The following is a 14,625-nucleotide window of genomic DNA, read 5'->3' as shown; positions in this document are numbered from 1 at the left end:
TTTGAGTTGTTTCCATCTTTTGGCTATCACATTGGTGTACAGATTTTCAATTGAACAAGTAAGTTTTCATTTTGTAAAACAAATGCCCAGGAGTACATTTGTTGAGTGTTATGGTAAGTGTATATGTTTAACTATATTAGACTGCCAAATGATTTTCCACAGAGGCTATGCTATTCTGCATTCCTGCCAACAATGTGAGAGTTTCAGTTCTGCATCCTCAGTGGTACTTAATAATGTCAATAATTTTTACTTTAGCCATTCTGGTAGATATATAGTAGTATCTCATTGTGCTTTTAACCTGTATTTCTTAATAATGTTGAGCATTTTTATGTGTGCTCATTTGCCAGCCTTATATTCTCTTTGGTGAAACCATACTGATTGTTAGTTTGCATCTAAAGTCTCTTTTTATAATGCCTCAAACTTAAGTCATTTTTTCTTTTTTCTTTTTATAAAATCTCTTTTTGAAGAGGTTGTTAATTGTCATTTATGTTAACCCAGTCTAAAAATGATAGATCAGTATTGGATATCAGAAGCATTTAAGGTAGTTCACTCTCTTATCATCCATGTGTCCACTAAAAGGTTTGATGCTTTTCACCATGAAGATCTCTGGCCAATGGAAAAGTAAACATTATATGGATTTTCAGAATTTTAAATATATCCTATATGTGTAGATAATATATGTGCATATGTATTTTATGTATACATAATTATTTTTGTTTACTGTTGTTCTCTAGTCTTAATTCAGACTTTATTTTCCATGTAAATTTGGTTTTCCTAAACTTAAACTTTGTAGAAGCTTTACATTAGTAATACTATTCATCTTCTAGGTATGTAATACCTGTCATTAGCCACAAGCTGAATGATTCTCACTGAGTCAGTCTGCTAGTCAGATAAAAAGCTATTCTAGCACTCTAGGAGGCCAAGACCAACCTGAGCAAGTGCGAGACCCCATCTCTACTAAAAATAGAAAATCTAGCAGAGCGACATGGTAGGCCCCTGTAGACCCTGCTACTCAGGAGGCTGAGGTAAGAGGATCGCTTGAGCCCAAGAGTTTGAGGTTGCTGTGAGTTATGTTGATGCCAAGGCACTCTGCTCAGGGCAACAGAGTGAAACTGGCTGGGGAACAACAACAACAAAAAATTCTCTTCTTTTAAAGAGATAAAAGTGATTATTTAGGAAAGGGCCTACTAAAAATTTATATTGGTTAAACTAGTGTTAGCTGCTTTAATAGATTAATATAAAAATCTCAGTGGCTTAACAAAATAGAAATTTATTTCTCACCCTCATAACCATAAAGTACCATTAGGGGAAGTCAGATGTCACTGTTCTCCCTAGTTATTCTGGGACCTAAATTTTCCTGGAGTGTTGGTATCCTGCAGACAAAGCAGGTGCTCCTCCTTAATTTGCCTAGGAATATGTAATACACATTAGTGTTTACTCCCAGGAACAACAGAGGAGTGGGATTGGAAGAAGTTCTTAGTCATCAACCAATACTTGCTATTATTTGAAGATCCTCTTTAGGCTCAGAGCAATGTTAATCAAGAAAAGGCAAAAAGAGTGGGGTCCTCAAAAGTCAAAACAGTCTCTTTTGGCTTTTTTTGGTATTATTATTAATTGCCCTTCATATTTCATCTACACTTTAGAAAGATGAAATGACTGAATAAAATAAATAGATGACTTCTGTACAAGTTAGGATAACATTGCTAGTGTAGAAGATAAACTATCGGAATGACTAGCGAAGCTTAGAAGGAAAAGCTCTGAATTTTCTTTTGACAACTACATAATTATGCCTGTAAGATGGCAAAAGGCTTTCTAGTCAATGAGAGCAAGATTTGTATTTTAACGTAAAGCTGTGGAGCCCTTTTAAAAGTAAACTTTTAAGGAATACTAGTGTGTGAAACAAATTAAAATGGTAATTCTGTATTTGAAACAGGTATCGTAGTGACCAAGTGTCTCTCCTCCCTCATAATCACTGACAAGAAACTTCTGTGGAACACAATTTGAAAATTTCTAGTATAGATTGGCAGAAAAGTAAAAGTATCCAGTGTACTCAGCTCTACTATGAAGCTAAATTATAGCTTTCACATGAAGCTATAACCCAACTATAGCACAAGACTATGGGGAAAGGGCCAAGGAAGGGGAAGGGAGGGGAGAGGTTATGGGGGAGGAAGGGCAATGGGTGGGGCCACACCTACGGTGCATCTTAGAATGGGAACAGGCGAAACTTACTAAATGCAGAATACAAGTGCCTACATATAGTAACTAAGAAAATGCCACGAAGGCTACATTGAACAGTTTGATGAGAATATCTCAGATTGTATATGAAACCAGCACATTGTACCCCTTGATTGCACTAATGTACACAGCTATGATTTAACAATAAAAATAAATAAATTTTAAAAAAATAGAAATAAAAAAAGAAAAGTAGGAGAAAAAATGTATTTGTAATGATTTGGATAAATTAATACAACCATAATTAAGCAATTATTCAGCATTTTTCAGATCTTAAGTTCCCATTGATTATTATTATTCTGTATATTGCTTTTCTAATAATTTAACAAATCAAGTTGTTTCAAATTCAAGAGAATTTTTTTACTCTTGTCTTTTCTTTCCATGCAAACCATGTTAGTATCTGAGGACCATTAGGTATATTGTCATCAAGCATCTTCTAAATATACTAGGGTAATTTCCTTAGCACTAATATATAACTTGACAGTGTTTGTATAGTCATGTTTGTACATTCTGACATGAATCAATCATTGAATTACTATATTTTTTTAAAAAAATCCTTACATCATCTCATTAATTTTGCATTAAAAACAGCACTATTTATTCTTCTAATTCATAAGAGTTATTTCTAGTACCGAGTAAACGTGCTAGAAATAGCTTTTGGTTAAGTGATCTAAAACCCAAATTTTAAAGTTCCTATAGCATTCCACTTACTGATTTCTCCTTCAACTTATTCTCTACGTATGTTCACCTTCATGGTTTTTAGTTTATTGAGTATTGAAGATAATAGAGACATTAGGTGAAGTTAGCAAATAAAATAATGGAATATCATATTATCATACACTTTATTGCAGTAAATATAAATCTTGTATTCAAACAAAGATACAGTAAAAGACCTATCAAAATGGAATTCTCTTTTACATTATGCCCCTTAATCAGTTTTATTTTTCTGAATTCTATTGTCTCTGGAAAACAGGAACAAAACTTGCATAGACATTTCACAAAACAGGAATTCAGATGCCAGTAAAAAATGAAAAAGTGTCCATCTTCATTCAAATTAGATAAATGTGAATTAAAACCACTAAGGTACTATTTATGTATAATAGAATTGCTAAATTTTAACCAGGCGTTGTGGCGGGCGCCTGTAGTCCCAGCTGCTCAGGAGGCTGAGGCAAGAGAATCGCCTAAGCCCAAGAGCTGGAGGTTGCTGTGAGCTGTGATGTCACGGCACTCTACCGAAGCTGATAAAGTGAAACTCTGTCTCTAAAAAAATAAATTAAATAAATTTAAAAAAAGAATTGCCAAATTTATCAAATCTAATATCAAGTAGTGATAAAAATGTGGAGGCTTGGGAACTGTCAGTGAGTACAAGACACACCAATTTTCAGTTTGGCAATATCTAGTAACATTAAACATATTTTATATAATTGAGCAGTCCTACTCTTAGAGCAGTAGTTCTCAAATGTGGTTCAGGAGCCCTTGGGGGTTTGCAGTAGAGGTCCGTGAAGTTAAAACAATTTTTGTCTGACAGCTCCTAACATGTGGGGAATAAAAAACAGGAAAAAAACTGTTTTCATAGTAAAGATGAAAATGTTATTTTTTTCATTCTCATTCTTTCACAAGTCTACAGTGGAATATTATTGAGGTCATAGCAAAGAATATCCACATTTATCTACACAAGCTATTATAATATACTTTCTTTTTCAACTACTTTGCAAAACTAGATTTTCTTCATATATTTTGATTAAAACAATAGTTTTACAATGTAAAAAACTATTTTAAATTGCATATGAACTTTATGGACACCCTGGATATTGGAACAGAGAGAAGGCAGAAACAGGAGAATCTCTTAATAGTTGTTTTCTGTTAGGGCAGACATTAAAGTTATTTGCAAAAATATATAATAGTGTCACTCTTAATACTTTCTTGTTGAAGAAAATTTGGTTATTTTTTTATGATGTAATAAAAGTAGCTTTAAGTGATTTAATATTTTATAAACATTTCTTAGTTTCAGTTAATAATATGGTAGTATTGACAGATATAACCCATCTAAGCAAAAGCTCTTTGGTGTTTTTAGTAATTTTTAAGAGTATAAAGAGGTCCAGAGATAGCTGAGTATTATGGTGGGCACATGTAGTCCCAGCTACTCAGGAGGCTGAGGCAAGAGAATCACTTGAGCCCAGAAGTTTGAGGTTACTGTGAGCTGTGATGCTATAGCACTCTACTGAAGGTGACAGAGTGAGACTTTATCTCAAAAATAAACAAACAAATAAATAAAACTAAAAAACTCTGAAAATCTCTGCCCTAGAGATATGTATGCACAGTGCACCAGGAAACATGTACAAGAATATCCATAGCAGTATTATCCATAATGGCTAAAAGTCAAAGCCATGTAAAAGTTTAGCAGTAATAGAATGAATAAATAGGGGAATATTCTGAATATTACACAGGACTAAAAATTAATGAACTATAGGCACATGCAGCATGTATAAATATTAAACAAATGGTAAATGAAAGAAATCAGACACAAAGTTATACATAATGCATAATTCCATTTATATATTGTTAACAAATAGGCATAACAAACTTCAGGAGTACAAACTTTGGTAGTTAAAATATTGTTTACCAAATAAGCCAAAATAACTGTTGCCCTTAGGAGAAGAAAGGGATGATTTGTTAGGAGGAGATGCTGAAATTGTTCTGTTTCTTGACCTGGATAGTGGTTACACAGGTATTTTTGCTTTATATTAATTCATTAAGCTTTATATTTATATAGGCACTTTTTGGTATATGATGTTTCATATTAAAGTGCTTTAAAACAAGATAAGTAGAACATTCTGTTACAAAATTTTGATTAAATTTTCATTGTCAGATATTTCAGTTATAAAATTGGATAGAATATCTGTTTTTAAAAATTTGACTAAGCAAAATATTCATAACACTACATATTTATTTAAAGTATAGTGCTTTTGGGGTCCATATTTATCAACATATGTTCTGTCTTTATTCTCTAGATTGATATGTTGGTTTGTCTTTTTTTTTAATCCAAATATTTTACACGTTCTCATTAATTCTACAAAACTTTAGACTTGAAATTTTATCATAAAATAAAAACTATTGTAAATTTTTTTTAGTTCTGTGCAAACATAAATCCTCATTTCTTTGAAATTTTTCCTTAAAAATTTTTTTTCTCATTTGATACAGATAGTCGTACAGGCACTGCAGTGTTCCCATTACTCGATACTTTGGCAGTTGGTGAAAATTACTGATGGTTCTCCTTCCAAAGTAAGTAAGAGTTTCTGTAGGCAGAGGGTTTTTACTAAAATAATAACTTTGCTTACCTCTTTATCTAATAATACTATCAGTTTTATAAGTTATTGTAATCTTTAATAAGATGTGGTAATTTCTTATTACCAATTCTTGTTTTATCTTATGAGTAAGTATATATTTACCTCTTTTAGAAATAGATTATTCAAGCACTAGATACATATTCTATATATATTCAGAGTTAATATTCATATAAGAAGCTACAATAAACACATAAGTTGTGATAGGTGACATGCTATGAAAAAAGAATAATATTGAAAGATAATAGAATCTAGCTTTTGATTCTGTCATTATGGCACCTAAGGGCCCAAAGTGAACACAACCTTCATCGGTTTAAAAACCACTTAAAATGTTGGATAAATTTTTTTTAAGTTTTAATCCAGGACTGTATAAAACAAATCAAAATATGGCTGAAGAGTAAGTGAAAATAGGATCAAGAAAATAAAAAAAGAGTGCTAAAGCTTGTTTCATCTTGAGGGTGTTTTCTAATCTGGACTTAGTCCCAGGCCCTTGTAAGATAGACTGTCTAACAGGTGTTCATATCTTCTCTGATTAAGTTGGGATCCTAAAAGAGCTATGGTCAGCACAAGGATAAACTAGAAATAAATCCATACCAGTTGCATTCATGGCCTGGGGGATTATGAGGAAAATAACCTGTTGTATAATTTGTCTTTGATTAAAGGGGAGAAAAATTGATCTCCCATGAAAGTTTATAACTGTGACCTAGCTTTCACTTAAGTTTTCACCCAGAATTTATACTATTTCAATCATAAAAATAAACAAATTGAGATTTTGATTTTGAGTTCCATAGTGGTGTATCCCCAAGGACCTAATAAAGTCAAATCTAAATCTTCATCTCCTCTGAAGGAACTCGCCTTAAAGAATTTTCCACAAATAACATTTGAAGAAAAGTGAACTCATAGTAAAAAATCACTCAGCTCAAAACAAAAAAACACGAAAAGAACCATGAAGGAGATCAGGGAAAAAATACTTTACATTAGAATTATCTGACACAAATATAAAATAAATGTTTCAGTTATTTTACATAATGAAAGAGACTTGAACAAGTATGATTAAAAGGCAAACATTTGATAAAGAACCTAATAAAGATTAGAATGTAAGAAAGAACTTCTTTTTTGTTTTCTGATTAATAACTTGAGGATTTCTATATATTTGGAAAGTAGGACTTTTGTTGTTTGTTTTCAATTAGAATGATGGCAATATGTGGATAACCCTCTTGGTTTTTCTATTTTTTTCCCTCAAGTCCCATTGGAAAGTCCCTGGTTTTTCTATTTTATTGGTGAGTTCAGTCTTAAAGAGTAAAAATTACAGTTAACATTTCATTAAAAATAAAAGCCACCTTAAAACTGTATTACCTTACAAAATAAAACAATAAACTATATTACCTTTTCATGGTTTTTAAATGTTTATTAATATGGTAAGATTAAAAGAGATTGAATGTATATGTTAAAATTTAATAGAGTTTATTATACACAATTACTTTTATTCTGATTTTTAAAAATTATGGTTGAATTTTTACATTTTATTTTTGTAGATATCATTTTGGTTACCTGAGTTACATGTATTTTGGCTAAATATTGATAATTGCATTTAGCAAATTTAGGAATACATACTTACATAAAAATTCAGCGTAATTTAAAATTTCTCCTTATAAATCTAAATTTTATCCTTTTACAACTATATTCCATAATTGGAGTAAAAATCTGTATTCTTAAACATACTGTTTCTTTTAATCCTGTTATAACAGAATTATTTAGCAGTTTATTGCCTTTTTATTTAATTTTTATCTAACACATTGTCCTAATAAAAGATGGCTTTATTTTTGTCATCAGTCATACTACATATTTCATTATCAGCATTGCATATTTTGTGAACAGAACTTATTTTCTTTATGCCGGAAAGGATATTAAAACATCCATTAAGTGCTTTTTTATTTAATTGATTTCCATTTATAGTTTTGTGTACATTTATACTTATGCAAAATTTAACTTAGGTGTCTCTCAAGTTATTTCCTCTCACTTTAAAGTTAGTATTCTTTTCAAATTTAAAGCTAAGTATTTTCAGTAATCATAGTGTGCTATGTATCACTTGTATCTGTAATGTGAAAATAAATTTGTTGGGCTGAGTAACAGGCACCTGTTGTCCCCGCTAGTGGGAATGGAAAGGGCTGAGGCAAGAGGATCACTTGAGCCCAAGAATTCAAGGCTATAGCCAGCCTAGGTAACAAAGCAAGATTCTAACTATAAAAAAAAATTTTTTGATAAAGAGCAAAAGTGGTTCTCTAAGTGATTATCTTGAAAAATATGAATTATCAGGATACATGCAAACTTTAAAAATTAACCTTTTATTGCCAAGATTTCTCCTTTTAAAATAATAATTTAGATATAATAATTACTAGATTAGCAGTTACCAAATTTTCTCATCTTCTTTATGATGTATGATATCTTTGAGTATTTAAAAGCACGTATATAAACTTTGTACACATACAGTCTATAGAATTAGCATGTCATTTGATGGAAACTTCCTAACTGTAGTTCCATTTGTATTGTTAACCTATATACCTTGAGACAAGTCACATAAATAATCTTAATGTAGATAACTTATGTCAAAGGATTTTAGGAATTGTATGGTGCTTAGTAACATATAAAAAAATCATCTGTGGCGGCGCCTGTGGCTCAGTGAGTAGGGCGCCGGCCCCATATGCCGAGGGTGGCGGGTTCAAACCCAGCCCCGGCCAAATTGCAACAAAAGGATAGCCGGGCGTTGTGGCAGGCGCCTATAGTCCCAGCTGCTTGGGAGGCTGAGGCAAGAGAATCGCGTAAGCTCAAGAGTTAGAGGTTGCTGTGAGCTGTGTGATGCCACGGCACTCTACCTGAGGGCGGTATGTGAGACTCTGTCTCTACAAAAAAAAAAATAAATAAAAAAAATAAAAATAAAAAAAAAAATCATCTGTGTCGGGCGGCGCCTGTGGCTCAGTCGGTAGGGTGCCGGCCCCATATGCCGAGGGTGACGGGTTCAAACCCAGCCCCGGCCAAACTGCAACCAAAAAATAGCCGGGCGTTGTGGCGAGCGCCTGTAGTCCCAGCTACTCAAGAGGCTGAGGCAAGAGAATCGCTTAAGCCCAGGAGTTGGAGGTTGCTGTGAGCTGTGTGAGGCCACGGCACTCTACCGAGGGCCATAAAGTGAGACTCAGTCTCTACAAAAAAAAGAAAAAAGAAAAAAAAATCATCTGTGTCTTGAGTTTCTTACTTGTAAAATTGGAAGTTATATTGAACTGATCATTTTTAGCTGTAAAGTTCTGCAGTCTATGCTACGGCTAGTAACTACTGTATTGAAGATGTTTCAGTAGATATACAAGAGTCTCAACAGGGCTTACCTCTGGGAAAATAAAATTTCTTTGGGGTCAGCCATAAGGATAACAGAGATTTACTTTCCACTTCATACTTTTTGATACTGTTTGAGGGGTTTTTCTTGTTGATGTTATTTAATAGTGATTATTTTATTACAAAATAATTTTTTAAAACTGTTAAGAGCAAAAATGTCTTGATTCTCCATACTAATCTCAGCTTTGGCTATCACATGTAACTCACTGGGTTTTTTACCTGAAGTAAATACTAGAAAAATGTTTAGTGTGTCCTGTGTCTTATTTGCTGTAGCAACATTATTTTGTTGCTTATAAATGTGGTATTAGACCTTCAAGGGGATCTGGAAATAATTTGATGAAAGCTGTTTATTTTAGATGTAGCCTAGAAGAGGACATTGTTATTGTAATTACCTTACTAGTATTTAACATTTTATAAATTACATGAACGTAGGCTCGGCACCTGTGGCTCAAGCAGCTAAGGCACCAGCCGCATACACCTGAGCTGGCGGGTTTGAATTCAGCCTAGGCCTGCCAAAAAACAATGACGGCTGCAACCAAAAAATAGCCAGGCATTGTGGTGGGTGCCTGTAGTCCCAGCTACTTGGGTGGCAGAGGCAAGAGAATCGCTTGAGCCCAGGAGTTGGAGGTTACTGTGAGCTGTGATGCCACGACATTCTACCCAGGGTGACAGCTTGAGGCTTTTGTCTCAAAAAAAAAAATTACATGAACATAAATGCTCTGGTTTACTTAAATCTTCATAATAATCCTGTAAAGTGGTTGTTTTCATAATTCCACTTGATAGGTAAGGAATCTGAGCCTTCCGAGATTGGGACTTGCCAGAGATCAGACTTATATAGCACTAGTCTTTTGAATATCAATCCAGTGGTCTTCTTTCTGTTAGTCTTCTTTAAATTCTTGAATTATTAAGCTGTTGATCCTAATTCTAGAGGGTTTTGTTGTAGTGGGGGTTTTGTTTGAAAGGTTTTGTTTTTAGAGACAAGGTTTTGCATTGTTGTCTGGAGTACAATGCTGCGATCATAGCTCACTGTAACCTCCATCTCCTGGGCTCAAGCAGAACACTTGCCTAAGCCTCCTGAATAACTGGGACAACAGGCACATGCCACCAAGCCTGGCTAATTTCTTTTATTTTTTTGTAGAGATAAAATCTCAATGTGTGCCCCAGGCTGGTCTCAAACTCCTAGCCTCAAGGCATCCTACTGCTTTATAAAATACTGGGATTATGGGCATGAGCCACTGCAGCGGGCCCTTGTTAAGTTTTTCTTTTAAGTGAACTTTCTATGGTTGACTCCCCATTGAACAAAAACTAACAGTATGTGTTAACCAATTGGGTATAGGATATTTATATCACATAGCTAGATTTCTCTCATAATTCTGTATTCCTAAGGGTATTTAGACAAGAAGATACTGTGATTTTAAATGGCTCAGTTTGTAATGACAGTGGATTAATGTTAAAGTATAGGGAGGACTTCTGTAATGATGTTTAGAAACAACCTGAAAGTCTATTACACGAAGTAATTTTGTTTTTTTGAGAAAATGCTAAGACAGAATGGGTCATTTTGCTGGTGAAGGAGCAAGCCAGGTGACCACCATCTCTTTGGTTTTTTAGTCATCAATATAGTAATAGAAATTTATTTAAATCTCTTCAGGATCACTTATATTTTAAATTAATAAATTATGCTTATTAGTTTTTGTGTCAAATACAAGGTCATGGTAGAATGATTTTCATAAATTTGAGCTCTTACTTGGGTATGTGCTCATTGTAAAAGAAAAACTAGAAAAATATAATCAAGGCTAGGCATGTAATCCCAGTGATTTGGAGGCCAAGGCACAAGGATCACTTAAGGACAGGAGTTCAAGACCAGCCTATGCAATCTAGCAAGATCTCTTCTCTACAAAAATAAAAAGGAAAGAAGGAAAGGAAAATATGAACAGAATAAAACTCTAGAATCTTACCATGTGGATAACCACTGTTAATATTTTGGTGTATTTTTTCATACTTTTTCTTATATATATTGCTAATCTTTTGAGACGATATAATTTTGTTTCTTCAGTTAATATAACATATCCTTCAATTGTAAAAAAATGTTTATAGAGAATATTTTTAACATGTATAATCCACTGTATAACTGTATCGTAATTTCTTACCTTTCTGCTCTCTTGATTATTAAGGTTTAAACATTTTGCTAATAAAATTAATGCTGTGATGGGCATTCTGATAAAAAAAAGCTGTGTGTTTTTCATTGTTTCATCTTATATTCTTAAAAATGGAAATACTGGGTCAAATATAGTGCATACTTTTAAGGTTCTTAGTACATACTGCCAAATTGTGTTTTAGGCAGTACTTTCTAAATTTATTTTTCTTCTTTATTGTCATGAACACTGTCATTCAATATATTATGAATGGTAGTAATAGTTGAGCTTAAATTTAATTTATAATTTAACTCAACCCTAACACTATTTTATAAAATGAAGTATATGAGAAGACTGTCAAGAACAGACTTAGATATTTATTTGAAATGGAAGTGCACTTGGTTTTACCAATGGGTATTTCCTCTGTTCCCCTAATTTCCAGAGTTGAAGCTCTTTGGCAGTCTCACAGGTCATGCTCAGTATACTTTGCTCCGGTGCCCCCTAGTGCTGGTCCTGTAGAAGCAGCCTTCAGTTTTTCTTCTCTGTAGAGAAAACATCCTTCTTCCTTCATCTCCTTCTGGACATAAACAAAGACATTTAAAGAGCCAGGTAAATAAGAGTTAGGGCTAAAATAATGTCCCTATTGCCTTCTTTGGCCTGGGGATTTGTAATTTATTCTCAATTATTTTTTCTGGGAGGAGCTGTCCTGCTTTCTGTAATCTTACATTTGTGCTACTCTTCGCCTTACCCTGCATGCTTCTATTCTAGACTGCAGTACGAAGGGCCTGGGACAGTCATTTCTTATCCTTTAAGTCAAATAAAGTCAAATGTTCCCCAGGTAGCTACAAGTGAAATTATGATTGAGATGTTTAACTGCAAAATTTGTTCCTCCATCACCATCTTGACTAAAGGTTTTCCTCTGCAAATTCTAATGTATTGACTTCCAAACATACTGGAGAAAGGAGGAGTAAAGATAAATGTGAGAGAGATGGTGGTCAAGACCCATGGGGAGACACATTTAACCTTGCTGTTCTTCCCACAAACATACATTTCTACAAATATATTAGAAATAGGCTCAGATGAGTAAAAATCTACAGGCTACTCTCTGTACCTTTTTTCCTCTTTCCTAGACACTCTTGCAAAGTAGCAGTGAACAACAAAGAGCTCACTCAGGTCCTTGCCCAGAATTCCTATAATAACAAAATATAGATAGCACATCTCCATCTAGCAACAAATTTTTAGTGGTATGTAACTATTTTACTTATTTTTTTAAAGAATCTTCCCTCTTCCCCCTTTCATTTCTTGAGAATTTTATCCTCATTAGCTATGTAGTTAGTTCTAAGCCTTTCCTTTTGGTCCTTCCATGACTCCAGAATTCTTTAATAGATGTGTTCCCGTTGATATTATGTCTGATCACAAGTGCCTGATAGACTGGTCTAGAAAAGTTAAGGGAGAAACATCCAGGTCATATTTAACGTCCATTTCTTGTTCAGCTGTCACAATGTTCTTTTATAAAAATCTAGATTTCAGAAATAGGTGAATGTTCATACCAAATTCTGAACTCTAAAATTCAACCCCAATAATCCTCTGGAAACTTAAGAACTTTCAAGTCATGGTTTTAGCATTCCATTAAGGATGCCATGTTGTGTTTGTAACAGTATTCCTGGGCCTCCTAATATAGGAGCTTGCTTTCTGGTAGAGGATTCCCCCAACCCCACCCCCCAAAGGATATCATAAGGCTTCCTCGGCTTTACAGGCCTTCACATGGATGCTGCTTTTACCTGCAAAGAGATAGCCTTTTAGGTCCCTTTTTACAAATACCCAAATTCCTTAAGATATTTAATATTTCATTTATTATGAGTACATAATGGCTCTAAATAATGAGCCAGGGATGAAAAGATGTATTGATCCTTTTCTAAATAATAATTATTACAATGTAAAAATACGTTTTAACTGAGCTTATCAGAGGCCTAAAAAAAATACTGTGAATATATAGACAAAACATAATACTTCCCACTTTCTAATATAGAAATCAGAGATTTGTTCCACCAGAATTCATAATAAAAGTGTACTTTCCTCTCTGGCCATTTATTTGGATAAAAACTAAATAGGTATCTAATCCTACTTAATATCTACTGAGTGATATAGTAATGCATTTTCCTTCTTGCAGTAGGTTTTTTATTTTGAAATTGTTTTTTCCTAGTAACAATTTCTAAGTGTTAAAGGACTTCTTGTTGTTGACGCTATCTATAAAGGAAGTTCCCAATTCTTCCACCACTTTTTGTGTTAGAACATGGTTTTTCAAGTTAAACCTGAGTTCAAATTTTGGCTCCACTTCTCAACCACCCATGGCAAAATAAGCAAGTTAATTCACCACAAGCTTTAGTTTTTCTGACATATAAAATGAGAATGATACCACTGGATAGGTTTGTTGAGAAGACTAAATTGAGAGAAATGTTACAATTAACAATAAGTGTTGGCTGGGTGTGATGGCTCATCCCTGTAATTCTAACAACTTTGGGAGGTCAAGGTGGATGGATCACTTGAAATCAGGAGTTCAAGACCAGCCTGAGCAAAGTGAGACCCTGTCTCTACAAATAGAAAAATTAGCAAGTGTTGTGGCAGGCACCTGTAGTCTCAGATACTCAGGAGGCTGAGGCAAGAGGATCACTTGAGCCTGAGTTTGAGGTTGCTGTGAGCTATGACACCATTGCATTTTATCCAAGGTAACTGAGTGAGATTTGGTCTCAAAAAAAGAAAACCAAAACAATAAATGTTGTTTTTCGGCATAAAATCTCAGTCCTAGTCTTTGCTTTCCAAATGTTCTCTACTGCCAAAACCAAGAGTTGATACTAAATGAACTATTGTCTGAGGCTATGGGCATACCTAAACATGCTTAATGGCTAGTGTAGGTTTGGGATACACTTGGTAGTTCTTGTCCTCCATTTGAATTTTTGGGATATTTTGGGAATCAAGTCTCTCACTTTGGTCCTAACAGTCACTACTTTTCCCCTGTTCCTCTGACTCCTTCTTTAGCTTCCTTCATCTTTGTACACTACAGGAAAGAGAAATAAGAAGATCTTTTGGAACTACAGTAGGCAGCTTAAGGGTTCCTGGATCATAAGTGGATTAGCCTTTGAGGCAATGGCAGGAGTCAGCAGGTGGGGATTCAGATCGCCAAGAACAGCAACAACACTGAAAACTAGGTATTACATTTGGGGTTTAAATATGCAATAGTCGTTTTATTGTGTATTCACAAAAGTTGCACACTTCCCCCCCATCCCAAGAAAGACACTAGTAGTGATTATTCATGCAAGAGGGTAGTTTCAGAGATGTAGCATAAAATTTGCCCACCATAATGGTGAGATCTTTTTTGTCTTGTTCCCTTTGTCACTTGTTCCAAGTGAGTGAATTGGGGTCTCTCAGTTTTATATGTAATGTGGTTAATGACAGTTTAGGTTAAAAATTAATGAGCCTTGTTATGTATCGGTCACTGTGCTAGGTACCAAGAAACATGCCACGGTCTGTCTCCA

The 14,625-nt window shown here is 34.1% G+C and overlaps 1 protein-coding gene across 3 annotated transcripts in view; it reads left to right on the top strand.

The window, feature by feature from the left end:
- Window positions 1–14,625, top strand: part of STAG1 (stromal antigen 1) — a 411,299-nt gene that overhangs the window by 354,071 nt on the left and 42,603 nt on the right. For all 3 annotated transcript variants that reach the window (XM_053598524.1, XM_053598525.1, XM_053598526.1), the window contains one exon: window positions 5,434–5,514. In XM_053598524.1, coding sequence (XP_053454499.1) covers window positions 5,434–5,514 — 81 coding nt within the window. The remainder of the gene's footprint in view (window positions 1–5,433; window positions 5,515–14,625) is intronic.

The sequence above is a fragment of the Nycticebus coucang genome, chromosome 8 (genome assembly GCF_027406575.1).
Source record: "Nycticebus coucang isolate mNycCou1 chromosome 8, mNycCou1.pri, whole genome shotgun sequence".
In the NCBI taxonomy this organism is placed as follows: Eukaryota; Metazoa; Chordata; class Mammalia; order Primates; family Lorisidae; genus Nycticebus; species Nycticebus coucang.
This window is presented reverse-complemented; position numbering and strand designations above follow the sequence as displayed.